This window comes from Ziziphus jujuba, chromosome 7 (genome assembly GCF_031755915.1).
Source record: "Ziziphus jujuba cultivar Dongzao chromosome 7, ASM3175591v1".
In the NCBI taxonomy this organism is placed as follows: domain Eukaryota; kingdom Viridiplantae; phylum Streptophyta; class Magnoliopsida; order Rosales; family Rhamnaceae; genus Ziziphus; species Ziziphus jujuba.
The window spans coordinates 3,576,950-3,604,725 of record NC_083385.1 but is presented as its reverse complement, the minus strand read 5'-3'; the positions used below and the strand labels follow the sequence as shown (position 1 = coordinate 3,604,725).

The following is a 27,776-nucleotide window of genomic DNA, read 5'->3' as shown; positions in this document are numbered from 1 at the left end:
GTACCTCTGTATTATTGTTATAAATATCATTATACCATCATTACTATTATTTTTATCAACCGACAAAAATCAGATTGACTTTGGAAAAAAAAAATGTATTATTAATACATTAATCATATGCTATTGCGTTATACGAATCACTCAAACAAAATAATAATAATAATAAATAAATAAATAAAATACAAAGTGAGACTAGAATGATATTGCCAAGTTTAAATAAGCAATTATATAATATTTGGGAATCTAGTAGGTGTGAGAAGTATGCCCATTGGTCCATTTTGATGAATTATTGGATATAACGTGGCTGATGTAGGATATATGTATCATTCTCCATTGTAGAATTTGGTTTTAAGTAAACTTTCTTTATATATATATATATATATATTACTTTGTTGTGTTCGGTACTCAAACTTCATGCCTTTAAAATATGGCGTTTTGCAAATGTGCATTTTGTTTTTGTTGTTATTATTCTTAATATTCAAATCATATATACCGACAGTTGATTTCTTAAATATACAAATACAATCTTCATTTTCAATCTATATACAAGGACCCACTTCCTTCAAAAACATTTGGTAAAGAACTATTTGTGTTTCATGTAGTACAACAGAAACAACAAAAATTTCTTAACTTTATCCAAATATTTCTGATAATTTTAATTTAAATCACATGGAATGCTATTGTGTATGTATACGGTCCACTTACTTGCATGCATGCAATTGGCAAAAAGCTCTCTATTCACATAAATGGCTTTCTTCAATTTGTCTTTCCTGGGGAAAAGGGGTGTCTGCCTATGAACTTTGTCAAAATTACCTAATCCATCATATTCTAGCTCCAAATCCCAAATTCCCAATTCCACTATTCTGCTTACCCCCATCTACTGTATATATAGAGAAGACTTTTTCCTTACATAAAAAACTATTCCCTCAATTATTGTTCAAGGATCATGGCTTTCTATGGAACAATCTTCAGTACTTGTTCTTTAAATGTTCCTATCTTTTTGTTTTTTAACCAATATTATTAGTTTTGATGGTAAAGGTGTTTAGGGAAAAATCCAAGATAGATAATCATATAACACTCAAGTTTGAAGAAAAAAAAAATTAACAGAAAAGAAAAGGAAGTGAAAAGTTACTAGTAGTTCTAATTGGGTACGTATGTTTGCTTGACAGCGTCATTTCCTCTGTCTTCTAATTTCTGCAATTTGACATGCATTTGTACATGATTTTAACTTTCATTATTATTATTATTATTATTATTATTATTTTGCATATATGTTCTTAAAATCTTTAAACTTTATTTATGTAATATTTTTTTATTTTTTTGTCTGTAACACTCCAAGCAATAAGATGTCATATTCAAGAATCGTGGCAGGACCATGTAAATTTACTAAGAAAACGAAAGGAAAACTACTTTTAGCTCCCCCCATTCTACTTTTGCATGTAAGTTTTAGTGGATGACCAAATATGGTGAAAGGCATCTTTGTGTACTAAATATGCAGAGTTTGAGCTGAATTCCAACATCTTTTGTCTACATGCAACTGCTAACGATGGTCCAAAATGCTCTGCATAGTCATCTCATTGGAAAAAAAAAAAAAAACTAAAAAACAAAGAGAAAAATGTCTGTGAATAGAAAAAGGTTTGAACTTTGAAAACAGACAAAAAGACAAGAGTTGGAGAGTAAGATACAGGTTGGATTTCCCAACACAAACTTTACTTACATATTTGCATATTCTGAAATATTAAATCTTCCTTCAAAATTACCCTTCTGTCCTCTTCCTCCTCATGCCCTTTCTTCAAAGCCACTGTCACTCTCACTCATTGCCTTTAATTCAAACTTCAAAACTCTATCTCTGTCTCTCTCTAGCTTCTTCTCCTTTTATGACTCTCTTTCTCTTTCTAGGTTAATAGCTTGTGGCTGTTGGAAAGTATTTTTTCCGCCCGGTCTTTGTGTTTCAAAAAAGCTGTGGATTTATAACACCAACCCCACTCACCATTCCGAACCCCAAAAGCCTTTCTTCCACTCTCTTAACAAATTGGTGTTTTTCCTTTTCTTCTTCCTCAGTATCTTTGCATTTTCAATAGGGAGGGGTTCGTCATGGAGTTCCTTCAGCCCAGATGCCACTCAGATTTCTAAGAAGAGAATAATAAGCTGGATACTCATATATTAGTACTATTGCGCTGCCATTTGCAAGCATATCAAGGTGATCAGAATTTGCATTGTTTTTGCTGTTTCTTCTTTGCTTCTTTTTACTTCAATGTCCTTCTGTGAGACCCCTCTTCTTTTTTTTTTTTTTTTTTTCCTTGCAATTTACATGGTGTTTATCTGTGTGGTGTTTACTAGTTCCTTTACTTGAATGTTGAGAAAAATGTAATAATGGTAGAAAATAAATTAGAATCTCATTACCCATCACTGCTCTCCTAAAAAATTTAAGATTCAAAATATTCCAACTTCAATTTGGCGCCTTTGACTTTCCCATCCTTTGCAACCAAATGCATATACATACATACATAGATAAAGAGAGGGAGAGAAATTAGCGTAAGTGTTACATTTTCAAAGATCCAATTTTTATTTTAAATGACCTGTTTTTCAATCTGAAGCATATATTTTATTTTTCTCAAATGATTTTCTTTCTTCTTTTCCAACCACCAGAGACTGCTGAATGAAGATGAAACATTTTTTGTCTTCTCTGAATAAGCATTAAATCAGCAACCCAGAATCTGAAAAAAAAGAAGTTAATTTGACCAAACATGATGCATTACAACATTCCATCTTCATTTAAGTTCAGATCTCGGTTTTTGTAGTCGTAATCATTGATTTTCTTCAATCTTATAAGCCTGTTTGGAATGGAGGAAAATTTTCTGAATGCTATACTCTGCGTTGGTCCAAAGAGGCAAAATTGTTAAAAACTTTCTCACGTGTATCGGATGGCGCGTGAAGAAAACCATTTTACCCTGTTAGTTCCTTATCGACATGCGAGTAGCTTTTCAGCTTCTTTATCTTCCACCACCAAACCTTTTGTCAGAAAAAGTCAATTAAAAAAAAAAAAAAAAAACAGCATGATTTCTAGCGTAAAAAAGAAACTGTGAATTACCATTATTCAGTTTTTAAAACCAAAGGCTTTACTGCAATTGTCTTCTTTCGGGTGAAACATGGAATAGTCTTCAACTATTGTTTCTAGGCCGGTCCTACCAAGGATGGGTTTTTGTTTTAATGTGTTTTGGCATATGCCCAAATATTATCTGTTTTTGCTTTGGCTGTTCTTGCAACGAGGAGCTAATTTTAGATTCGTGTTTCCTTTCGATTTGATTTAATAAGAGACAAAAAAGAAAGAGACAAGGAAGAAAAAAAAAAAAAAAAAAAAACACCATATTTGCCTTTTTATGTTTTTTTGATTAATTTCTCTTATTAATCATTATTTAATAAAGTTATAGAAGTACCTATTCTGAACTGAGCAAGCTTTTTGCGCTGTCCCAGAGGAAACTCTCCCAGAAGCGTGGGTTAAAAGGTAAATGATCTTTGAAACAAGCCATTCAAATAAGAACTGCAGGGTTAACTTACAGGTTTTTGTTTTTGCAAAATAATATATATATATATATATATTTATATATTTATATATTAATAATATTTTAATACCCTTCATTTTAACGAGTGTGATTATCTTTTTTCTGGGTCTTATGGCTTCCGTAGCGAGTTTGAGTTTGGAGATGGTCTTTAGGAAGGGTGTTGTCTGAGGTTTTGGATTTCTTATATGGGTTAGTAAAACCAAAGATGAGTTATTATGCTAACTGCATTTCTAATGTTGTAATTATTTTAAGCCTTCAATCATTTAAAAAATTGACAACCTAGCTGCTTCATCAAAACTGTCTCAATTCTGGTGAGTGCTGGTGCACAAAATGAGCACATGTTGGTGGACCAGATTATGCTTTTTGTCAAAATGAATCACCTCTTTCATAGTCTGTTTTCACGGATACACGGGTCACCACACTGACTGGGACAGTGAAAAAAAGATGTTTTGAGAATAATTTTCCTGGAGTGGTAATGCATTAATCTTTATTTTCTGCTGGACCACCATTCGTCCGTAAATTTCCATTTTCAGTTTTCTCCCTCATGGACCCATTGATACAGCAAAGACAACAGGTCACTTCACTATTTCTTTGAACTGTTCCTAAAACAGGTTCTGTTGTGTGGTTTTGTGAAGGAAAAATTTTGATAGGTATAATTTCACATGCCATGGTTGGACCCAATAACATTATTTTCAGGGTTTTGGTTTACCTAAATCTTTGTGGTAAGGTGGCTTAGTAGATTTAGGCATGCATTACTTGAATACTTGAAGAATGCAGAAGCAGAGGAAGTGGAAAATCAATAAAGTGAAAAATTGCTGCACCTGGGGCATATTCCCATCTTAGATGTTGTATCAAAGTTGTTGAGGTTTGCCTTTGTATAATATAAGAAAGGAAGAAGCAGAGATATTCAAGAGCATTGGATTCTTAAAATGCAGTTGTCACATTGATTTGATATCCTGTTATGTGTTTTCATTTTGAATTTTTTTCCTATGTTTTTCTTATGATTGCAACTTCGAATGTGCAGAATAAAGCTTTGGATTCAGTAGCCTTTATCTCTCTTTACTCAGTTGGTATAGTCTTGTAAGGAGAACAAATGCCGCGAGCAAGGTTAGAAACCTCATTCATCATAGGTTTAAAGTTTTATGGGTTCCATTGTTGTGAAATCAGGCTGATTAAATTAGGGGATTATAGCGCATTTCTTTTCTCTATGGTACACTCCCAATGACTTGTCATTGGCTATGCCTGTGGTAATGGTAAATATGAATATTCGCATGTAGTTATAGGATCAAAGTCTGATTTTCTTTTTGTAACAAGTGATTTGAATTACCTTTATTTATTTATTTATTTATTTTTGTGGTTTTATTGCATGAGATTGGCTTAACATTTTGCTCATGATATGAGGAATAGGGGGTCAGAGATATCTCAAAGGCCATCTCCTCGAGGCCCACATCCACTCAGGACTTCAAGTTCTGATTCTGATCCAGTGCATCATCGACCAATCACTGACAGGAGCCCCAAGCTAGGTGACCGTCGTTCCCCAAGAGGTGCACAATCTGACCCTGTAAACCAGAAGAAACTTGGAACCCGCCTTGCAGATCTAGAATCTCAACTTGGGCAGGCACAAGAAGAGCTAAAGATTCTAAAAGAGCAATTGGCTTCAGCTGAAGCTGCAAAGAAAGAAGCTCAAAAAGAGTTGGAGAAGAAAACAAAAAAACCGCTTGTTCCAGAACCAGAAGACATTCAAAATAAGCAACCTCCAAAGGGAATTGAAGAATCAATTAAACCAAACAGCAGTGCTACGGAAGAAGTTGTTGATGAAAACCATAGGGAAACTGACGTTTTTGAAGTTCCAGTAGAAAAACTGACAGTTGAACCCAGAGTTGAAACTAGCCAACTGTCTGAAGAGGCTGAAAAAGAGACTAAACTAATTAATGTATCTACGGAAACTCCAATAATGTTGGAGCCAGAAAAACCAGACTTCCAAGAGTTGGCTATAAAGGATGAGGAGATAAATATGCTAAAAGCAAAATTACAAGAGAAGGAAAAGGAAGTAGAGGTGTTTGGCCAAGCAAATGAGAGTTTGAAGAATCAACTAAATGAAGCTACATCAAACATCTCCTCTGCTCAAGCCAAGGAAGAGGAAATGACCCTGAAGTTGAACCAACTTGAAGCAGAGCTGGAAGCAAGTAAAGTGAATGCAGCTCAACTGACTGAGCAGCTGAAAGCGGTAGAAGGAGCGAAAGAGGCATTAGAAGCAGAGATGAAGAAAATCAGAGTACAGACTGAACAGTGGAGAAAAGCAGCAGATGCTGCAGCAGCAGTGCTTGCTGGGGGTGTGGAGATGAATGGCAGGATTGCTGAGAGGTGTGGCTCCATGGATAAGCACTTTGGTGGTAGTTTTGAGACACCAGGTGGTGGATATGCTGGTTTTGTAGGGTCACCTGCTGATGATTTGGATGATGGTTTTGGCAGTGGAAAAAGGAAAGGTTCTGGGATCAGAATGTTTGGTGACTTGTGGAAAAAGAAAGGCCAGAAATAGATATCTTTCACTCGATTTTCTGGCTCGATGCTGAGCATCAAAAACCCTTTTTTGCACTGCTGATGTTACATTGATGAAACAACTTCTTACTGTTTCACATGTGGGGGGCATCAGTTTGGATTCTACCTGGTTCTGTTTAAGGCCTGTATAATGTTTTGAAGTAATATTAATATGTCGTACTTAATTTATGGTTAAGATATGAATCTCTTCTATAAGAAGCTGGGACATTTTGCAGGCACCCTGCCTGAAAAACAGGTTCTCAGACATTGTGTTCTGTAATGTGGTAATTTAATCCTTTCCTTGTCCATGCATCTAGAATTTCAATGTGTCTAAATTGTCGAAGTATTGGCATTGACTGCATTAACTGGAAAACACTTTAAATAATTAGAAAGAACTAAAACAATGATTTAATAGAATTTAACATTCTGCTCCAAGTTTATGCTTAATTTAAAATTATTCAGTAGATAAAGAATAGAGAGGAAATTTACATAGAAATTACGGCAACCATTACTATTATAACTTTTTTATTTTTGCTATAAAATTACTGTTGATGACATGAGAACGAATTTGGCATCACGAAACCACTGAAAAAAACCGATGCAAGACGTCCACCGAAAATTATAATCCAACCACATCTTCAAGTACCTCAACCAAATTGAGGACCAAAAAGGTAAAAAACAAATGTCTGAACGAAATTGACCCCCCAAAAAAAATAAAAACTACTAGAAATTGTTATTTAAACATGGCTTTTGCAAGACTAATCGTTCATTTAACAAAATCAAGATGTCCAGTCAATAAACCGCACAAACAATCCCCACTATTCATCATCACTGTCATAGTTTTGGCACAATGACAGAAGTCCATTACTATTATTTACAGGTTTTTCTGATTTCTCACTTTCACATGGTGCCAATGACAGAAGTCCATTACTATTATTTCCAGGTTTTTCTGATTTCTCACTTTCAGAAGCCACGACTGGTTTCTTAACAACAGAAACCCTGACTGTTGAAGACTTGAAAACAAACTTGGCATCATTAGAACCCCCTGAAACACTCGGCTTTTCTGTCAATAATGAAAAAAAAAAAAAAGAAAAGAAAAGAAAAAAAGAAAAAAGGAAAATCAAATTAAATTCAATATTAAACATAGTTTAACAGATATAGAAAGACAAGAAAAAATGAAATAGCATGGTTTACTTCAATGATTAAAACAGTAAAAAAAGTACAACTGCTGGTTGTGCTTCAGAGGTAACATTATGCAATTTTCTTTAACAAAATTCTTAAACAGCCTATAACCAAATGTTGTAAACAGAAACAAATACCTTTGTTGCTGGAGCTGTCAGGAAAACTGGCATTTGTCAATGAATCAGTTGGCTTTCCAGTAAGCTCTTGAGAAACCTTGCGCTTCTGCATTGCAAAAACAAATAAATATGTTAACAAAATTGATAACTATAAGTAGACAATAAAAACTTAAATCTAATCTGAAATTAATTACATAATTAGTGGCACAATGTTATCAATACATAGATATATACAATAATTGGCACAGCATAGCCATACCTTGAAAATACCACTGGATGTTTCACCATTGCTGCTTGAACGCTGGACCAAATCTTCTTCTTCATCATCAAGATCTTCATCATTAATCCTTCGGACATAATCTTTTGAATTCTGCATAAGTTAGTTAAAATGACATATTAGAAACAGGCTCGCTTCCCAAAAAAGGAGGAAAAGAAAGAAATTGGACAAACAAAAAGTAAGATCAATACTTACATGGAAAACAACAGATTTTATGAGTGCCTCATCCTCCTCTTCTAATTTCTTATCCTGTCAGTATATCAATTCATTAGCACATTCAGAACAAAGAATTCAAATGCATAAACTGAAATAACACAAGGTCAGGGTCATTAGTATTGCTCAATAAACACTTCCACCATGGAGGGGAAATTGCCATTTTCTAGAGATTGAACACCAATCTGGGTGGGTGGTTAGCACAAGTCTCTACATACTTATGTCAGCACACAGGTAGTGTAAACCAAGAGACTGAAGGAGCAACTGTTTTGCTTTATCACCCTTTGAAGAAAATTTGGCCAAAGAACATTGGAAACATAGTTCCACTATATATTTGCTTTAAAGGAGCCTAAGTAATCAACAAATATAGCACATTTTTAGTACCTTATCAGCAGCTGAACGTTGTAAGGCCTCAAGCATCGAATCTACACTGACAGTGGCATGTCGAGACTGAAAAATACAAAAGCCCCTATTAGTATTAGAGGATTAAAAAATAAATAAAAACGAGATGCAAAATAATTATTTTATGAGAATAAAAATAATTATTGTATTAGGCAATAAATTCATTATTTCAAAATAATTATTGCATGAGAATAAAAAAAATGAGATGCACGGGGATTTCATTGCCTTTACTTTGCAAGTTAAAGAGTCAATTTGAACGTTGCTGTAATTGAAACCATTCAAGACCTTAATACACAAAGCACAATTACTGACGCACTTACCTTCATAGACTTCATTTCATCCAAAGCAGCCATGACGTCCATCTCTCTTTTGGAATCCAACGTTCTGTTTTCCAAGGATTTCATGGCATCTCCCATCTCTTCTGCATCTCTTTTACGTTTTTCATTGTCTACTAGCTGAGAAAATACAATTATGAAATGGACGTCAGAAAATTATTTTCACAGGAGTATCGGACAACAAAAATACATCACAGATATATATATATATATATATATATTTTACCTCATCCTCTTCTCGCCAAGGTTCAAAATTTCGAGTTGCACCAGACTCAACAACGTAGTCTGAGTTTTGTGGGTCTGTCTTCATTGTCAGCTCGGCCGAGCATTTGGTGCATTTGAAGTAGAACCGAAATATTTGAATACCCAAATATGTCTGCAATTGATTAAAAGTAAATTAGCTTAAAAGCACACATTATATCTAAAGATTATTCAACACGATAACACACGAGCAATTACAAACAAGAGCAGAAATCACAAAACAAAAGCTGATTCTTGGCTTCAAATTTAATGTCGAAATTACGAACTAGTATGCATATATTCAAATCAGAAAACAAAAGCTGTCGAATCCCATTCGTAAAACAACCCCGTTTCGTAAAATCACAAAGAACCAAAGGGAAAAGTATAAAATAAAAAGAAATCAGATAGAGAAAAAAGTTAAAAGGAGATAAACCTCTCCAATAACGTCTTCCTTACGGGAATTGAACTTGGTGCCCTTGTAGATGTAATTGCCACAGGTGTTGCATCGGATGCTCATGGGAAGCATCATTCGAACCTTAATCTGCTGATTCTTGGGCCTCCTTATCCGTGGCAACTTCGACGGATCGAAGTCCGGCGGATAGTACTTGTTTAGAACCTTCCGTTCTCCCATCTTCTCTCTCTCTTAGCCCTAAATTTCTTGATTTCCAACTTCCTCTCTCCGCTTCAATTTCAGTTCTCTTCTCCCACTCCCAACTTCGTCGTCTTCTTTTTGGGAAAAAAGACTTCAACTTTATTTCTTCTTCTTCTTCCTCTGCGTTCCTTAGGGTTCTTATTCTTCCTTCCGCACGTTACCTTGGGGGTGCAGAGTTACAAGATTTTATTTTTGTGCCCTAATAATAAGGTATAAACTAAATCCCTCTCCACCGTCTGCCTAGGTGTCTGATCGCCACGTATTTAAAATTTTAATATTTAATTTATATAAATATTAAAATTTGTAATTTATTTTTATTATTTTAGTTATTTATCGTTTATCATTTATAAATGAAATTTATAATGAATAATATTTTTTAATATGCACTATTATAAAATAAATAATAGAATAATAATGTTATTTTTAACGTATAAAAGTAAAAGCAACTTTTCACAAATTAATTTTGTTAAAAGTAAAAACAACTTTTCACAAATTAATTTTGTCAAAAATAACATAAAAAAAGAAAAAAAAAATCTTAAATGCATAAGATTTTTCAAATTAAGAAAATATAATTGGTTTTTTTTAATAAACTTGTTGCTCACCAACCAAATGATGGATGGCTTTATCCATAATTACATTTCCATTTTTAGAGTTATTTATAATTTTCAACCTTCTAGTTTGCATTCAATATTAATTAAGTTCTTTGAATTTCAACTTTTTCAATTGACTGTCTCAGTATTCATTTTAGTTTCAATTGACACCTCTATTTTTAATTTTTCAATAGAAATCCTTTTTTTTTTTTTTTATCTGAACATTGTAATTTAACCTTTATAATAGGGAACGTTATTTAGTTTTTAATATTTTAAATAAATAAATTTGTCTGATTTATAATAAAATATTTATTTTGAGCAAACTTTTTATTAGATATTATTCATATTAAAAGAAAATTTTAAATAAATTTTTTTTATTGAAAAATTTGAAATTAAAATGAAAATGAAATGCACCTAATTAAAAAATTTTTAAATTTGAGGCACTTAATCGAAAAATGACAATATTATTTTTTTATTTTTTTCTTATTATATTATTATTATTTACCAAAACGCCAGCATAGTAACAAAATGCGAAAGTAGGGTTTCGGACAGTAGAACATCAGGGTTTTAGTTATTTGCTTTGATATAGCTGCAAAGCCTGCTGCTTCTTCTTCATTCATCATTCATCAGTCATCAATGGCGAAGAAGAAGAGGGAGAGGCATCAAAATCCCCAACCATTCCTCGCGGAAGACAACGACTCCATGGCTTCAAAGAAGCGATCCAAATCCAGAGATGAACTCAAACAGCACCAGAAGGAAGAGAAGCTGATATCCTCCGGCATGAGTTCGAAGATACTTAAGGAGGCTCGGATTCAGCAGAGGGAGATTGAGGACGAGGAGCTCGAAGCCCAAAACCCTAACAGTTCCTTATTGAATGTCGTCGAAGAGCCTCGCAAGGATGATGATGGAGAAGAGGACGACATCGATGACTTTACTGGATTTTCCGAAACTCAAAGCCGTTATGGCGATTATGAAGTCAGTTTCTGATTTTACAATGAGCCGAAGATTTAAAAAAAATAAAAAAATCTTAATTTATCGAAACGATTTTTTCTTTTTTTAAATTTTATTTTACTTTTTGTTCCAATTGCAGGATGATATTGACGAAGAGGATGAGAGATTATTGGAGGCATTCTTGTCGAAAGAAACAGCTCCACAACGTACACTTGCAGACATTATTGTTGCAAAAATTAAAGAGAAAGATGCTAATGTCTCTTCAGGTTTGGACTCTCTTACTCCAATCATTCGCTCCACTTGCATTCTTTACTCTGCAATTTTATTTTATATGGTAATACCATTTTAATCTAGTTTTTATTGATTGCAGAGATTCGGCCTTTGCCTAAGTTAGATACTTCCATCATTGATTTGTATAAGGGGTATGTAAAGTTAACACATTTTTTTTATTTTTTTTTATTTTTGGTGGGAAAATCGGATGCAACTTCTAGTCATTATAGTTGGTTCCACCCGACCCCAAAGAATATTTTGGTTGTATAATACTTTAAGTTCTGTCAAAACTCTCTCACTAATCACTGTGTGTTATTAAGTTGTCGATGATGTCTGTAAACTGATTGTGCAGAGTTGGAAAATATTTTGGTAAATATACAGCTGGTAAGATACCCAAAGCATTTAAACACATCCCTTCAATGGTCAATTGGGAGGATGCTCTGTATTTGACTGAGCCTGAGAAGTGGTCACCAAATGCGATGTACCAAGCTACAAGAATATTTGCTTCTAATTTGGGTGTCAAAAGGGTGGAACGCTTTTACAAGCTTGTCCTGCTTCCAAGAGTGAGAGAAGATATTCTGAAGAATAAGCGGTTGCATTTTGCTCTGTATCAGTCTCTAAAAAAGTCTCTGTATAAGCCTGCAGCATTTTTCAAAGGAATTTTATTTCCATTGTGTGAGGTATATAATTCTCTATGTTACATGACTGACTTGATTCCGTGGCATGTCTGAGTGATTATTCTTATGCAATTATTTTCCTTTTGATGGACAGTCTAGGACATGCAGTCTGAGGGAAGCTGTGATTATTGGGAGCATTATACAAAAAGTTTCCATTCCTATGCTTCATTCAAGGTGTGTTAGTTGTAGAGATTGGTAGAAGGTTTTTCATATTATACACTAGACCGTTTTGGTGACATTGGGTTTTCAAAAATTGATGACTTATGTAGTTATGTTTGTGATGTCGATATAAAACATGAATATGGCTCCTTTAAAAAGTTAAGCATGTTTACTATGCGATGCGTATTCATGTATTTCTATTCACCATTCATATCTCCATAAGGTGCATAAAATTGATTTGTAGAAACCGTATAAACATGACCAAGTATATGTAGCTTTGTTTGAACCTTTAACCAAGATGTTACCAATTTAGGGTCTTGGCTAAAGCTATATCAAAGCTTCAAACCAATTAGATTTTGTGTACAAAGTTAATTCTTTCTTCTAATTCAAGCATTTGTATGTATTTCCAGTGTTGCATTATTGAAGCTTGCAGAAATGGAATATTGTGGGACAACGAGGTATTGCCAAGCAACTTTTAGTAATCTAGGAAAAGAGCTACGTATTATGAAGTAAACGTTTCATGGACAATCATGCAAATGATTATCCTATCTTTGGTCTAGCCAAGAACTTGTTATTAAAAGTTGTATTTTTACAAATATGGAGAAGAGGAAGCCATTTTTACGTTTTACACGTTACTTTAGAGATTGGTTATGATGTTGGCTTTTGAACTACTGCAGTTATTTTATAAAGCTTCTTTTGGAGAAAAAGTATGCTTTGCCATATCGTGTGCTTGATGCTCTTGTTGCTCATTTTATGAGATTTTTGGAGGATTCGAGGATTATGCCTGTAATATGGCACCAGTCACTTCTTGCTTTTGTGCAAAGGTGAGCTAATATTTATTGGTAAAAGAATTATTGTGATCACCTAGAATAAGTTCAGCTGATGTTTAATCGTGTTTCAATAGATCAGAGATCATTTTTATATAACTATAAAGATATTATGCTTATCATTGTTAGTGAATTTTGCGAAAGTTCTTTATAGAAGGTGTAGAGACTCCATGACCTGTTTTTGTGTCAGACGGCCAAATTCCTTCTTATTTTTTATTTTTTTTCCAGATTACTTTTTAATCATTTGCATCTGCAACATTTGTCTTGTCCTTCTAGTGTGGAAACACAATGCTTCTTACCAGTCACTCTTGACCAGGAAAATATTAGTTTTATGGAAGTCTTGATTTACCATCAAGTTTTGTAATGGGGAAGACTTGGATAATTCATAATTAGTCTATACCAATTTGAGCTCTTAAGTGCTATTCTAGTACAAGTCATTGCACCTTATTGGTTTGTCGTTGGTGTATTTTTCAAATTAATATAGATTTTATGCTTATAATTTATTGCAGGTACAAAAATGAACTTCAGAAGGAGGATAAAGATAACCTCAGAAATCTTCTTGAAAAACAAAAGCACAAACTAGTGAGATATTTCTCTAAAAAAGTGTCCTTTTTATCTCTGTCTGTATAACATTTTAGCGGTGTGTAATCTTTGTCCTTGATTAAATGTAGGTTACTCCTGAAATAAGCAGGGAGCTAACTAACAGTCGCTGCCGGGGTGAGAAGGAGGATGACCTTATGTCAATTGATATCCTTTGATTTGCTTTCAAGTTTCAATTAGCATACGTTTTCTGCCCACATTTATCTTCTTCTGAAGTCTACATTTTTCTTTCGGAAAAAAGTTGCAATATAACATATGATATTTTTCGTGGATAAAATTTGAATACGATTTTAAATTTATTGAGCTGTTTTTTTTTTTTTTTTTTTTTTTTTTTTCCTGATAAAAAAAATTATTGAACTGTTGAGTAGTCTTTTGTTTGTATAAAATTTTCATTTCCTGTTTGATGCAAGTGGTTAAGTTTGTCATTCCCCTTGACTTCATATTACCATCCCCTATTTCGGTGATCAATAAGACTATTGAAGAAGATAGATTTGATATTCCAGAGGTACCTATGGAGGAGGACTAATTGATTACTGGGTATGATATTATTGCTGTGGTTGCGTTTTTTGTCTTGCTCTTGGACTTTCTATTAACAGGTTCTTTGTGCTTCCTACAGTAGAGGTGATGAATCCACTATGACCTGAGCAGAGTTTGTGCCTCTTTTAGTGGATCGCAGGGCTCGGTGGATTGGTAAAGGCCTCTGCCTAGGGTCTCATAGAAAGGAGGGACCGAAAAAGCTTTATATTATATATAGTATTTATATTAATTTGATTCAAGAATTTAATTTAAAGAAGTATGTGTTATTATTTGTTTATGTATTATTTTTTGTGATAGCATTTCCAATATATTACTATTTTCCTTTATTCTAGAACAACCAAACTTAGGAGCGCTTTTAAAATCTGAACTGTGTGCGTTCACCTCGACTGTTGGGAAACACTATCAACTATGAATTCTTTCGCAACTTTAAGACAAAATTAAAAACATTGGACGGTTTAGATTTTGCGTGGAGATAATAAATCCTAAAAATTTACATCCCAAATTTTTTTCAGCCAAAAAGAAATTACAACTCATTTTAAAAAGAGCAATTGATACTTTATCTATCTGAAGCAGTTTGGAAGCCTGGAGTGTTTTTTCGTGCAATGTAGCTGGAAATGATTAAAAATATGGTTATGTTGCCTTATCATGTTTAGGGTTATGATATGACAGTTTATACAAGATTACTGCCTTGAGATGTCTCTGTGGTGGATAAGCTAAAACATATGTATGTGCTTGCGTTGGGCGCTTGTTACTAATTGACAGGAAAAATTGTCAAAAGTTTCCTCAACGTAAAAGCTTGTCCATTGCGTTTATGAGCTAATGTATATAGGTACTAATTTCAATTTCTATATCATATTTTCTATTCCACAAAATCAAAGCAAAAAACCTTGTGTATAACGTTGGGAAGCAATGGTCTTGGTATGTCCCTTGTTACCGTTTTAGTGCTTATCCTCTGGTCTAGACAGACAAAAAGGGGCATCAATTCAGATTTTCATTTTAATAAATGAATGTAACAGGAAGGAATTGGCCTGCCCTCCAGTTGGGTCGCTAACAGGAATGAACCTTATGGGTTATGAGGCAGAAGTAAATCCTAATTGATTTCGTTCACAAGGGTTGCATCCTGAAAATATCAAGTTTTTGGCTTGTATTGTTCAAGGGACAGAAATCACTCTTCCAACCCAAACACAACCAGGGATTTTAGGAAACTGTTGCTTCTTTGAATGCCGACAACATCGACATTGCCGACATCCGGCATTTAGCAATGTTGTTGGTCCCCATCTGGTTGTCTCCTTTAAAACTTGCTTGCTTTGTGGGGCATGTTTGGATATATTCCCCTGGTAGGACCTTGATCGCTATTTGATAGACTTTGTTCAAGTTTTGACTAACAAACTGACTTGGTTATATTTTACCGTATCTAGAAACTGATGTTTATGGCTAGGATTAGGAATAGATTGTATTCTTCCAACAAGAAATCTAGCTTACTCTATCTACATTGATAATATTGGAATAGATTTTCTCTTTATCAGAAAAGAAGAACAAAAAAACAAAACATTGAAAAAAAAAAAAAAATAGATTTCTTGCCATGTCTGTGTAAATACTGGTTCACCAAAAGCCCGTCTCCTAGAACTGAACCCTATTATTAAATTGGTTGTAAACGAGTAGAAATAACATCCTGTGCTCTGTAGAGTTGGTTCCATATGGACACCTGGCTCCTGTAAACCAAAAGAAAAGAATGAATTAAATGGTTTTGAGAGTCATTTGGAATATTTCTTCATGGTGCGACTTATTAGGCATTCCAATGTGAAACGGAGAAAATAAACCGCTAAGAAACAGAGTGTTGATAGCAACTTTCATGAATTTTGTCCAACCATATTAGTTCCAATATCCCTTACTTTTGTAGCTTGTTTCTTCTTTGTCAACTGTCCCTCTATAATTCACTGTAATTCATATATACCCCAGTATATATTCTACTAGATAGGCAAATTTATGAGGCAAATTTATAACCCCACAAAAACAATGTCATTGTTTCAGATTTGTATTGTGTTGTTTATCTGGTTAGAATGTAACTTTTGCATTTATAGAAACGGCTACACATTTTTGAAGATTTTGTAACTTTTGCATTTATAGAAACGGCTACACATTTTTGAAGATTTTAACACATAAATCAATCAGTCAGATGTTGCTTGAACCACAACTTATTAACTAATGGCAAGAGAATCAGATCTAAAAATATTGTCTCAAACAAAAATTAACTTACAAGCGACGCTCATTGTGAGGTAAGATGTAAAACTGAATAAGGTTGCATTCTTCCAAAAAATATTTTTCCAAAATCAAATGTCTAATGAGGCATGAAAATGGGGCAAACAAAAAATAGCATGAAATGAAAGAACAAGACAACACCATGTGTAGGGCCCTCTGGATTTCCATCGCTAAGAAAAGCCGGCTACTCAGAGAATTGATGCCTAATCTGCTGATGAATAAATAACGAAAAGAAATAAGATTCCATTTACACAAAGTACAGATACAGAGATATGAGCTTGGATGTGGAAATTAAGGAAGAGACAAACTGTAGAGAAATAGAAAGGAGGTCTTACAACTTACGAATAAAAACGATAAAATCATATTACATTTCATGCAATTTGGTGCCAGAAATTATTTAGTTCTGCGTCATTCAAATAACAAAAAGTACACATATACTGATATACAACCAACCAACAAGGACAGTGCCAGAAAAATGGGACAAAAAACCGCTAGCTTGTCTTTATGCCACTATTTCCTAGTAATCCTTCAATGCGTTCTTCCTTCATTCCCTTTTGATCTTTCTATTCGAAAATGATCAGTTTCCTGAAAGCAAGTACAAGATCAGGACAAGAAGAAATTTCCTCTGAAATGACGAAATTAAAGACAAATAAGAGTTATACAAATACAACATACATACCTATTGATTTTTTGCAATGCAGAATTGCATCATTTATTGAGCTCTCACTATCATACCAATCAACTGCTGAGTAGACTCTGACTCTGCTTCGATGTGGAGATGTTTGTGGTGAATTGTTCATGCTCCTAACTTCCATTGTTCTCAAACCGATATCATCAACCTTTACACTTTTCCTTGAACCTCCTATTTTATGGCAAAAAGGTACAACCAACAGATACCCAAAAATCTTTTTCAAGATCCTCTTAGATACTAATTTTCTCCATCTTCCTAAGTACCAACAACAACTAATTTGAATATTCGGGTTTCCATTTTTCAAAGAAATTGAAGAAACATGCAAGGATGGTGAAATATTGGAAGCTCTGGTGTAATTGGAGACTTGTGTCGCTAATGGATTACCAAATATGGGTCTAATAAGGCCATCAGAAAAAAGTTCATCTGCATGAACAAGATAAGGTTGACACTCAGAAGCAGCTGGATTAATGCCAAAATCAAAGTTGTGGGATTCTTCATTAAATCTATTTGCCAGTGTTTTTCTGGTACCGATGGTGGTCGCATAGGACGTACTCTTAGGAGATCTTCCAAAGGATTTTTCATCAAAGCCACTGAAAAATGAGAACCTTGCAGCATCTGATAGCCAACTCTCTGAAAAACTTTCAACGGCCAAAGGTCGTGACGGTTCCATGGATGGACGTTTTCCAAATATCAATGTGTGTGACAGCGAGGAAGACCCTTATATATAAAAAATTATAATATATAGTTCTAGTTGTAGACAAGACACGTGATTGTTATCTTAGAGTGAGCAACATGGCCACCACAAGTGCATACATGGGCTATTCTATCATGGTCATGCAGGAGACAAATGGAACAAAAATTAAGGCACGGCCTTAACAGTAGGGACTCTCTTGTTTTATTGGTTTCTCTACATATCTAGTTACTGCACAAAATTTTTTTCTTTCTTTTATATATATATATATATATTGTTCATGCAAGAAAAGTCTAATTGCTTACAGTTTTTTCATATGAAAAATGAAAAGCTACCATTCCTATGCTTTTTACTGCAAAGTCCTATTCCTAATCCCTAGTTTATGAAAAGTTGTATATTGAAAAATACTGAAGATCCAACATGCTAGATGTTTAAACGACAAAAATTTACCTAAGAGTGGAAAAAGTCCAAAATATTGAACTATATAATTATGACAAGTGAAGGTGCAAATATTGAATTCTTTTGGCATCCCCAAGAAACTTCATATAATAACAAAGAGAAAAACGACATCTAGAAAATTGGGATACTTATATATTATTTGAGTATTTGATTTTAAAAATGGTTTTCTAGAAGATTTTTTTCTATTTTATTTTCAAATCATGTTCTAGATGTTATTTTTAATTAATATTTGTTACTTCAAAAAACAAAATATTATAAATCAATAATGTTCTGTAGCCTTGTAAGCCTTGTTTTAATAACTATATATAGATATATTAGATTATTCTTTATTCTAAAACCAAAAAAATGTATAGATTTCTTGTTGGAAGAATGAGCTGAATAAATCCTTAATTTATGGTACCCGTGTGGTCTCGGCAAGAATGCAGATCTTAAAGTTGAAACAAACAAGAAAAACAAAAAATCATTGTGTTATACAATGTGCATGAAACTAATTAGACAAAAAAGGTCTGCTACAAAACTGATCAAAATTAATTTCACTACAATTATTTAAGTATATAATTTCGTTAAAAAATACATCAACTCTGCTGTATCATAAGAGGCATGCCATCAATTTATTGTCGACAATAGATTGGTAGCATACACTAAGCGTAGCTATATATATATATATATATAAGAATTTATGTGTTTGAATAAGAACCGAATATGCACCGTAGAATTTTCAATTAATTTACTAGGAAAAGTTGGACCACCACAGTTCTTACACCAAAGTAATCGTGCTTAATTGTAGAGTCGGTGCATACATGTAGTACATGTATCAATCAATATGGCCAAACGGCCAACCCTGATTTTGTAGATAAACCAGAAATGCTTGACTTACTAAGAATGCGACCCCGCCATTGCTAGATAGTGAACTACACAAAAGGACACTGGTCATTTCCTTTTCTAGACGTACATTATTTTGCATTCCCTTGAAAGACTTGTCCCCAAAAAACGAAAGAACAAAAACGATCCTGCAGATATTTAGAAAGTGATAAGCCATTGTAATCAGTTGTGTTACATTTGTTACGTTACTGTATTTATATGTGTATCTCGTGTAGTTAGTTTAGATATTATACTTATCTGTACCATCTGTGATGCACTGTGGCAGTATAAATGTTGGGTTTAACTCAATAATACATTTAGAGCCTTCTACAATACTTTTATCTCGTGTAGTTAGTTTAGATATTATACTTATCTGTACCATCTGTGATGTACTGTGGCAGTATAAATGTTGGGTTTAACTCAATAAGACATTTACAGCCTTCTACAATACTTTTTCAAAGTCTTATAACTCAATAATACATTTTGAGCCTTCTACAATACTTTTCAAAGTCTTATACAAAGGACTTGAAAATCATACCAGTTCTTCAACATAACTCCTACTTCAAAATGCAAGTGAGTCTAGTTTTAACTCCAATCTGTGAGATTGCAGACTTCATTTTTACTTAAATTGCCCATTTTGTAGCTCATATCTAATTTCCTGTTCAATAATTTTTGCCTGGCGTGTTGGAGAGGTAATTGGGTATGGGCCGTGTACTTATGCAAATTTGGGCCCACAAAGAAACCATAAAGCCCAAAACCTGTTAATTATGTGGCCCAAATTCTCATGAATATCTATAGTATACCGGCGAACCCATTAGGCCCAAATCTTTTCCCGAAGGTGAGAGGAGGAGATGCTTCCAATTTTTAATTCAACCATTTATCCTGCAATCGTGTTTTAAAAATAATCACTACTGACAAATTCTAATCATATTTAATCATTTGATACTAAAATGCAATTACAATAAGTTCCTAATAAGTATAATAAAAAATAAATAAGAAAGACGAAGTCTTTGGCATTTTAATTGAGAAGAAAATTGAGAAGAACAAAGGTTAGATCGCTAAATTAGTTTCTTTATGAGTGAGGGATAGCATAACCATTCTAAGATCAAGTCATATGCCACACTTTTTTACTGCTATGATTTTTGACAATTAGTTCCATTAAACTACTATCTTGGTATTGAAAAAAGACAAGTATCAGGAGCCAACGGGCAGTGGACAAGTTCAAATAGAGACATGGAAAAAAAGTAGTCACCGTTTGCGTAAGGCCAACAATATTAGCCATCAAAAAGTTTAATTATTTAAGCCATGACAACAAAATTAGACAAATTAAGCATCAAAAAACACTGATACTGTCATCAATATAACCACAAATCAACAGTTATCTGATATGAACAAATTTCACTATAAAAAACCCACTCTTTCAACATTGCTTGCTACACAAACAAACTCATAATCAAAGCCACTACTCAAAAAAGTCTTGGAAAACCAACCTCAATTGAGAATATTATGGCATTCAGGTCACTAATCTCGGTGTCCACATCCCTCCCTTTAATAATTCTGATGCTCATAGCTGGTTCAGATGCCGGAAAAATCGTCATTTATTGGGGTCAGAATGGCAATGAGGGCACATTAGCAGAGACCTGTGCCACAGGAAACTATGACTTTGTGAACATAGCTTTCCTACCAACTTTTGGCGATGGTCGGACCCCAATGTTGGATCTATCAGGCCATTGTGATGCATATAGTAATGGATGCACCGGCTTAAGCTCCGACATTAAATCTTGTCAAGCCAAAGGCATAAAAGTGATACTCTCAATAGGAGGAGGAGCTGGGAGCTACTCTCTGTCTTCCTCCGCTGATGCAAAGCAAGTTGCCACTTACCTTTGGAACAACTTCTTGGGGGGACAATCATCTTCTAGGCCACTCGGACCAGCTGTTCTAGATGGGATCGATTTTGACATCGAAGGAGGGACAAACCAGTACTGGGGTGATCTTGCTAGGTACCTTTCAGGATACAGCAAAAAGGGCAAGAAAGTGTACTTGACCGCAGCTCCACAATGCCCTTTCCCTGATGCTTGGATCGGAAATGCACTCAAAACTGGCCTATTCGATTACGTTTGGGTTCAGTTCTACAACAACCCACCTTGCCAATACGTTTCAGGGGATGTTACTAATCTTGAAAATGCATGGAAACAGTGGGTTTCTGATATCCCTGCCACTATGATTTTCCTTGGCCTCCCTGCTTCGACTCAAGCAGCTGGGAGTGGTTTCATTGCAGCAGGAGATCTTATATCCAAGGTGCTTCCTGCCATTAAAGGTTCTCACAAGTATGGAGGGGTTATGTTGTGGTCTAAGTACTATGATGATCAGACAGGATATAGTTCTTCCATCAAGAGCCATGTCTGAAAATCTATATATATTTTGTTCTTGCTGCAGTGTACTACATAGCTAGCTAGATAATATAGTGCACATTTTGTCTATGTTAATTCCTGTGTGTGTCTTTATTTCCCTTCATTTGTACACTCTGTATGCTAATATTATTGTGTCATATTTTACTTTCTAATTTATTTTGCAATTGTCCCGACCTTTATACATATATATATATATATATATCATAGAATAAGATACCATAACAAGTATAGTTAATTTAAGTGCCATTTGATAATGAGATAGTTTAATCTACTTAATTATGTATAATTTGTAAAATATGTTAGACATTTCAATTAATTATAAAGTTTTAAAAAAAAAAAAAAAAGCACAAAATAAACATCAAATTGAACATATAAATTAAAAGTATGTTAGTTTTTAGGCTTTTTCTTCTTCTTTTTTTTTTTTTGGGGGGGTTTAAATTTATAATCAATTGAAATATCTAACAAACTTTAAATATCACTAACTAACCCTTACTACATTTTCTTTTCTTTTTTTTTTTTGGTTTTATGAAAACAGCACTACATTTGATTGTGATTGGATTTTGTGACTAATTGTTATAAGTGTTTGTAATCTATCATCGAATCGAATATGATAATATGTATACTTATTTAATGATCAGAAAATATTTCTCATAGTTGCATCTTTTTCGCTTACGTAACAACAGAAGAAGGTTCTTCTCCGCAAGTATGGCTCACCAAACCAGCACTTGAAACTATTCTGACCCATTCAACCTTAATTCCTATAGTTTCCATCAAAATTGAGCGGTTTATGAATTGTCTCCACGCGTTATACAAATTACAAAGCAAGCTTTTTGCTTACTATTATTAGAGACCCATTTCTATTGACTAAGCAAGTAGTTTATAAAAGTCTAGGCTTATTTTAGTGTCCCACCACTTTCTAGTTTTCAACTACGTACTGAATGGCCAGCTTGGCCTGAGTGGTCCAAAAATAGGGACAAATGACTAAAGAGGGTTCAACAGTTTGCCTACTTTTGGGGCATGAATTGTTCTAGATTGAAGGACCATCTTCTTTATGTAAGTCGACGGTGCGTTATGTAATACGATTTAATAGGAAATTACTGAAAGTGATTGCTACTTGGTTTACCTGTGAAAACAATGTGCGTTTTATCAACGAAGATTGGTCATTGAAAAGTAAGAAACAGCAACCTGTTCAATATATAGCATTTGAGACAACGCGTTCGAGCTGTAGATGGCAGATGAGACGTCAAGTGCTCCATAAAACGACATCTCCAATTGCGAGACTTTTAAGGATTTAATAACTTGTTTTTATTTGATTGACTTTGTCGTTTTGCTTTATTAAGATGCTTAAACAGGGCATGAGTTGTGCATGGCCTTCTCTCATTGAGAGAAGGCCATTCAACACATAAATATCTCCCATCTTTCAATAAAGTAATCAGGATAAGATATTTTTCAATAACCTCCACCACCATAAAAATATTATTTTATATTCCCTCCTTTTGACTTTTTTGTCCTTTGTTAGTTTATTGAGTATTTTCCTAAAGAGTATTCAATTGCATCAATAGACTACTCGTAATGACCAGAATATTAGAAACTAGAGATAAGGTTCAAAAAGCTGTCTTAGGGTACTCAATAATTCATAGAACGAGTGTGTGTCTATTTCCACAAACAAATCAAAGCAAACGAGACAAAAGTAAGATATCAAACACCAAATATGTAGAGCCATTTTTCAGGATGTGAAAATGCATTTTATTTTATTAGGAACCGTATGCGTTGGTCCACAAAAAAGTTCACCATTCACAACCGATATAGGAAAAGATGGCAGAAATGAGTGAAAAAGGCCTAAAACTGTGGCATTTTGGTTTCTTAACATTCAAGAATGTGGAAATTTGTTTTGTTTTTGTAGCAAGCGGATTTCGTTGATTCAACACCACTGTGGCATTTTGGTTTCTTAACATTCAAGAATGTGGAAATTTGTTTTGTTTTGTAGCAAGCGGATTTCGTTGATTCAACACCACTCCTACAAACAAATCTTGTGGGAACGAGCGACATCTCAGCCACGCACTCTACGACGAAAGCACAGAGCATGATCATTCCAGTGGGATATGTTTTCTCCTATAAAAGGTGTGCTTCTGAGAACATAACAATCATCGAGCAGAAATATAGCTTGCTGGACTATATCAGTCCACGAGTGAGTTAGATACTCACAAATCCACTGCAAAAAATGGCACCAAAGTTGTCAATTTCACTGGCATTCCTCACTTCTCTGGTTTTAGCACTGGCAATTAGAACAAATGCCGGGGGAATAGCTATCTACTGGGGCCAGAATGGGAATGAGGGTACACTTGCAGAAACTTGTGCTACTAATGACTATGATTTTGTTTTAATAGCTTTTCTTGCAACATTTGGAAATGGTCAGACACCAATGATCAATCTAGCTGGGCATTGTGATCCATACACTAATGGTTGCACTCACTTGAGCTCTGATATAAAATCATGTCAAGCAAACGGGATTAAGGTGATCCTATCCATTGGAGGAGGAGCAGGTAGCTACTACCTTGCCTCCTCTGGGGATGCTAGCCAAGTAGCAACTTATCTTTGGAATAATTTCCTTGGGGGAAGTTCGTCCTCTCGTCCACTTGGTGATGCTGTTCTGGATGGTATTGACTTTGATATTGAAGGAGGAACAAACCAACATTGGGATGATCTTGCAAGGTACCTCTCTGAATACAGCAAACAAGGGAAGAAGGTGTACCTAACTGCAGCTCCTCAATGCCCTTACCCAGATGCTTGGATTGGAGGTGCCCTCAAAACTGGCCTTTTCGACTATGTCTGGGTCCAGTTTTACAACAATCCTCCCTGCCAGTACTCCTCCGGAGACATAAACAATCTTGAAAATGCATGGAAGCAGTGGACTTCAGATATCCCTGCCACCAAGATTTTCCTAGGACTACCAGCAGCTCCTGCAGCTGCTGGAAGTGGCTTCATTCCAGTGGATGACCTTACTTCTAAAGTGCTTCCAGCAATCAAGAGTTCCAACAAGTATGGAGGAGTAATGCTGTGGTCCAAGTATTATGATGATCAAACTAAGTACAGTTCTGTCATCAAGAGTCATGTATAAAATCACCGTTTCACTTCCACAGCTGTGTGCTGGGTTCTATTTCGTCTATATGTATTCATATCATGTACCAATATATGAAGACTTGTGTGGTCTAGACACACATCGCCTACCTTATACTCCTACTCTTTGACCTATTTGTTGTCTTAACATGGTATATTAACAACCTATATTAATGGACCACCAAACTGTGGAGAAGAGAGAGTTTTATACAATCTAACCTACAAAAGATTTTAACTCCCACTGCATGAAGTTCTCTATCCGGACATCATAATGTAAGCGAGCAAAGGAGACTAGATAACATATGCCAGATGTAACAAACCAATTTTCAACCAACATGATCTTTTTTTTCAAATTCATTTCCTTCCATCCAAATATATGATTTCACAAGCATCCCTAGCTCTCATTCAATGCAAACACGAAGTTTTTTCAGACCTTCCAGATAGCGGTGTTATCGAAAAAGATAACAGGAGATGCAAGTTTCACATCCTCTGTTTTTCCCAATCTTAAGCAGTATTTCATCGTTAACGTAGCTTAGTATAAGAATTTATTGTTGGCTGGAGATATCAACACTCAACAATTATAAACACGAAGGAAATAAGGAAATGCTCGAAAATATTTAGAAAAAGCTTCCCATCTTACTGGATACCGACATAAATCTCTGTCGCACACTCACACCAAACACATACAGCAACAGCAACAACAATCAAGAAAGCAATAGATGGAGAATTTATGTCTCTCCTAAAGGAAGAGATTCAATCAAAATTCAACTTAACATCCACAAAGCAAAAGTTAGCACCCTTTAACAATGGGGCTAAAGAATAAAAACATGTTCAAATCATATGTTTTAGCTAACTACGCAAAAACAGAGTATCTAATTGCCAATGGAAAAAAGGCGGATAATAAAACAATAATATCATCATCTAAATTCCGGACTTATGAAAATGGAGGAAAACTGTAGCGCAGAGCTATATATAATTAAAAAAACTTTAGCTGACAAGGCCTCAAAAACTCATCCATGAGTATTTACAGCTTCCCAAAGCAAATTCTTAACAGGGTTGGTAGGGCAACGAGCCTGCAGGGCAGCAGTCCTAAGAGTCCTTATGGTAGAAACATTGGCATCCCAGAAGGACAAGCTTCTATAAGGCAAATTGTGCTTCTTGCATAGCTCTTGAACCAAAGGAGAAATCTTCCTCAATTGGCAACGGGGTAGGCGGGGAAACAAATGGTGCTCAAGCTGAAACTGCAATCCACCGAAGAACCAGTCCATCCAAGATGAGCAAGCAATATCCAAAGTCCCACCGGTCTGCTTCTCGAACCAATCATTCCCGCTGGGAGGTCCTACATAAACATCTGCAGAGAAATGGTTCAAACAGAACTGAATATGCTGCACCGATGTCACAGTAAAGCTCAGCAGCACAAACATGATCCTCTCGCTCCATGTGGGCATATAAGAAACAAGGAGAGGAAACCAAGCCCAGAAAACGAAGATTCCCAGTATGTTCAAAGCTCTATCTGGGATCGGTCGCTTTGAGAACAACAACAAGAATGTTTGCACGTACAAGTTGATCCTCGCGACGATCATGACCGGATAAAATGTGAAATGCTGGTAACTCACGAGGAACCTAGCCAATGGATCGAAAGTCAACTTCCTTCCATAGAAGACGGATGTGATAGAATTGAAGAAGCTCGATGACACAGCGAAGACCGGAATGTGCTGGAGATCTGGATCGTAATCGAGGCTGTTGCAGGAGATGTGGTGGGCATTATGTGTCCACTTCCACCAGGCAATGCTGATCCCAGTGAGGCAATTCCCAGCCAACATCTGAGCAATCTTGGTGTAACCTGGGGTCGTCATGATCTGGTAATGACCGGAATCGTGACCCACATAAGCACTCTGCATCCAGAGAAATCCCAAAATCACAGCACATCCCATATGGACCAAAACACTCTCAGTTTTCAAGACGCCATAGACAACAAGGCAGAGCATAATCGCAACGCATATCAGAGAGTACATAATCCCATGGCCTTTCTTTTCAAACAAACCGAGTTTAGAAAACTCCGAATAAAGCCTCCTGTAATCCTTGGAAACCTCAGAGACCTCGAAATCTTTCAGATAATACCCAGTGGAGAACTTGGCAAGGTATTGCCAAGCAGTGCCAGGATGATAAGCTATAAAAGCATCAGTGACATCCTGACCAGCCAAATTCAAGAGAGGCACATCTCCGCCAGGATGATCCTTAGCCCAATCAGTGACATTGTAAACCTTACCCTGGATAGAGATCCACAAATCTCCAGCCTTGTTGTGCTTCTGAAGCTCTTCGGCTGTAATGTACTTCCTCTCACCTGCCATTTTTGAATCGAAATCCAAACAGATACCAATAATTTATAAAAACGAAAGGAGATTTAGATGATAAACCAAAAAGTTTAACGAAATCGAACCAAGAAATTCCCCTTTAATCTTTCTTGGTTCTGGGGTCTTTTTTTCAAATCAAAAAGACGACCCCATCATAAGGGAAGGGAAATTTCTGAGTTTTTCAAAATCTGTGTGTTTGGATCCCTCTCAAACTCCTTTTTTTTTTTCCTTCTTATTTCGGATTTTTTTTTTCTTTTTCCCCGGTTGGTTTTTGAAAACGTGATACTTGGCCCTATTATATAAAGCTTAAAAAATGTACAGCGTACGATCAGCGACGCGCTAATTTAAGGTCGTCTAACCTAAGGTCGTCCGTTCCGTTCTTTCTCTCGTAGCTGGACTTATTCCCTTCGCTCAAAATATCATCTGAGGGTCAACCTATTTGTTACACCGTCAAATCCGGTCCATCCATGACCATTAGATCAACGGCTGTTTGAGTAACGTTCTCGACCTCTTGTTTATCTCTTTTTTTATTTAAAAATTCATTTTTTTTTTCTTGTTGCGAGATATTTTGGGAAAGTGTGCGGACTGCTCAGCCTCACATGCTTTTGCGCGAGCCAAAAAAAAAAATTTAATTAATTATTAGCATTTCCCTGTTTGCGACTTGTCCTCCTCTACCTCCAAACAAAAAAAAGAATATAACCACTATTATTACTTTTTTTTTTCTTTTTTCTTTTTTTTCTTTTTTTATCCTTTTCTAGATCTTTCTAAGTATCTCATTATCCAAGTAAATAACTTGTGGAATTC

The 27,776-nt window shown here is 35.0% G+C and overlaps 7 protein-coding genes across 11 annotated transcripts; 4 read left to right on the top strand and 3 right to left on the bottom strand.

Annotated features, from left to right (window-relative positions):
- The first annotated feature begins 1,819 nt into the window (after positions 1 to 1,819).
- On the top strand, positions 1,820 to 6,420 carry LOC107423751 (interactor of constitutive active ROPs 1). 5 transcript variants are annotated; one of them, XM_016033368.4, is made up of 4 exons: positions 1,820 to 2,200; positions 3,475 to 3,505; positions 4,588 to 4,670; positions 4,971 to 6,420. In XM_016033368.4, the coding sequence occupies exons 3-4, from the start codon at positions 4,657 to 4,659 to the stop codon at positions 6,100 to 6,102; spliced, it is 1,146 nt and encodes a 381-aa protein (XP_015888854.1). In that variant the 5' UTR covers positions 1,820 to 2,200; positions 3,475 to 3,505; positions 4,588 to 4,656; the 3' UTR covers positions 6,103 to 6,420. The 5 variants fall into 5 exon arrangements, with proteins under 5 accessions (XP_015888854.1, XP_015888855.1, XP_024932006.1 ...); XM_016033369.4 differs by having other exon boundaries at positions 3,432 to 3,505; XM_025076238.3 differs by having other exon boundaries at positions 3,426 to 3,505.
- Positions 6,421 to 6,687: 267 nt separating this feature from the next.
- LOC107423714 (uncharacterized) lies at positions 6,688 to 9,716 on the bottom strand. Its single transcript, XM_016033328.3, has 8 exons — positions 9,300 to 9,716; positions 8,853 to 9,002; positions 8,612 to 8,746; positions 8,274 to 8,339; positions 7,872 to 7,925; positions 7,659 to 7,769; positions 7,421 to 7,505; positions 6,688 to 7,164 (listed from the first exon to the last, which is right to left on the bottom strand). The coding sequence occupies exons 1-8, from the start codon at positions 9,495 to 9,497 to the stop codon at positions 6,920 to 6,922; spliced, it is 1,044 nt and encodes a 347-aa protein (XP_015888814.1). The 5' UTR covers positions 9,498 to 9,716; the 3' UTR covers positions 6,688 to 6,919.
- Positions 9,717 to 10,633: 917 nt separating this feature from the next.
- Positions 10,634 to 14,455, top strand: LOC107423717 (bystin). Its single transcript, XM_016033331.4, has 11 exons — positions 10,634 to 11,083; positions 11,199 to 11,325; positions 11,430 to 11,481; positions 11,682 to 12,009; positions 12,101 to 12,180; positions 12,576 to 12,623; positions 12,843 to 12,989; positions 13,502 to 13,574; positions 13,664 to 13,739; positions 14,039 to 14,129; positions 14,209 to 14,455. The coding sequence occupies exons 1-10, from the start codon at positions 10,745 to 10,747 to the stop codon at positions 14,116 to 14,118; spliced, it is 1,350 nt and encodes a 449-aa protein (XP_015888817.1). The 5' UTR covers positions 10,634 to 10,744; the 3' UTR covers positions 14,119 to 14,129; positions 14,209 to 14,455.
- Positions 14,456 to 16,611: 2,156 nt separating this feature from the next.
- On the bottom strand, positions 16,612 to 17,966 carry LOC107423726 (probable membrane-associated kinase regulator 6). The gene is made up of 2 exons (XM_016033341.4): positions 17,068 to 17,966; positions 16,612 to 16,973 (listed from the first exon to the last, which is right to left on the bottom strand). Exons 1-2 carry the CDS (start codon positions 17,747 to 17,749, stop codon positions 16,966 to 16,968), a joined length of 690 nt encoding a protein of 229 aa, XP_015888827.2. The 5' UTR covers positions 17,750 to 17,966; the 3' UTR covers positions 16,612 to 16,965.
- Positions 17,967 to 20,493: 2,527 nt separating this feature from the next.
- LOC107423732 (hevamine-A-like) lies at positions 20,494 to 21,631 on the top strand. The gene has a single exon (XM_025076805.3). It carries the CDS (start codon positions 20,597 to 20,599, stop codon positions 21,494 to 21,496), a length of 900 nt encoding a protein of 299 aa, XP_024932573.1. The 5' UTR covers positions 20,494 to 20,596; the 3' UTR covers positions 21,497 to 21,631.
- Positions 21,632 to 23,093: 1,462 nt separating this feature from the next.
- On the top strand, positions 23,094 to 24,717 carry LOC112492524 (hevamine-A-like). The gene has a single exon (XM_025076309.3). It carries the CDS (start codon positions 23,723 to 23,725, stop codon positions 24,617 to 24,619), a length of 897 nt encoding a protein of 298 aa, XP_024932077.2. The 5' UTR covers positions 23,094 to 23,722; the 3' UTR covers positions 24,620 to 24,717.
- Positions 24,718 to 25,334: 617 nt separating this feature from the next.
- On the bottom strand, positions 25,335 to 27,373 carry LOC107423731 (delta(8)-fatty-acid desaturase 2). The gene has a single exon (XM_016033346.4). The coding sequence runs from the start codon at positions 26,967 to 26,969 to the stop codon at positions 25,629 to 25,631; it is 1,341 nt and encodes a 446-aa protein (XP_015888832.3). The 5' UTR covers positions 26,970 to 27,373; the 3' UTR covers positions 25,335 to 25,628.
- Between the last annotated feature and the right edge of the window lie 403 nt (positions 27,374 to 27,776).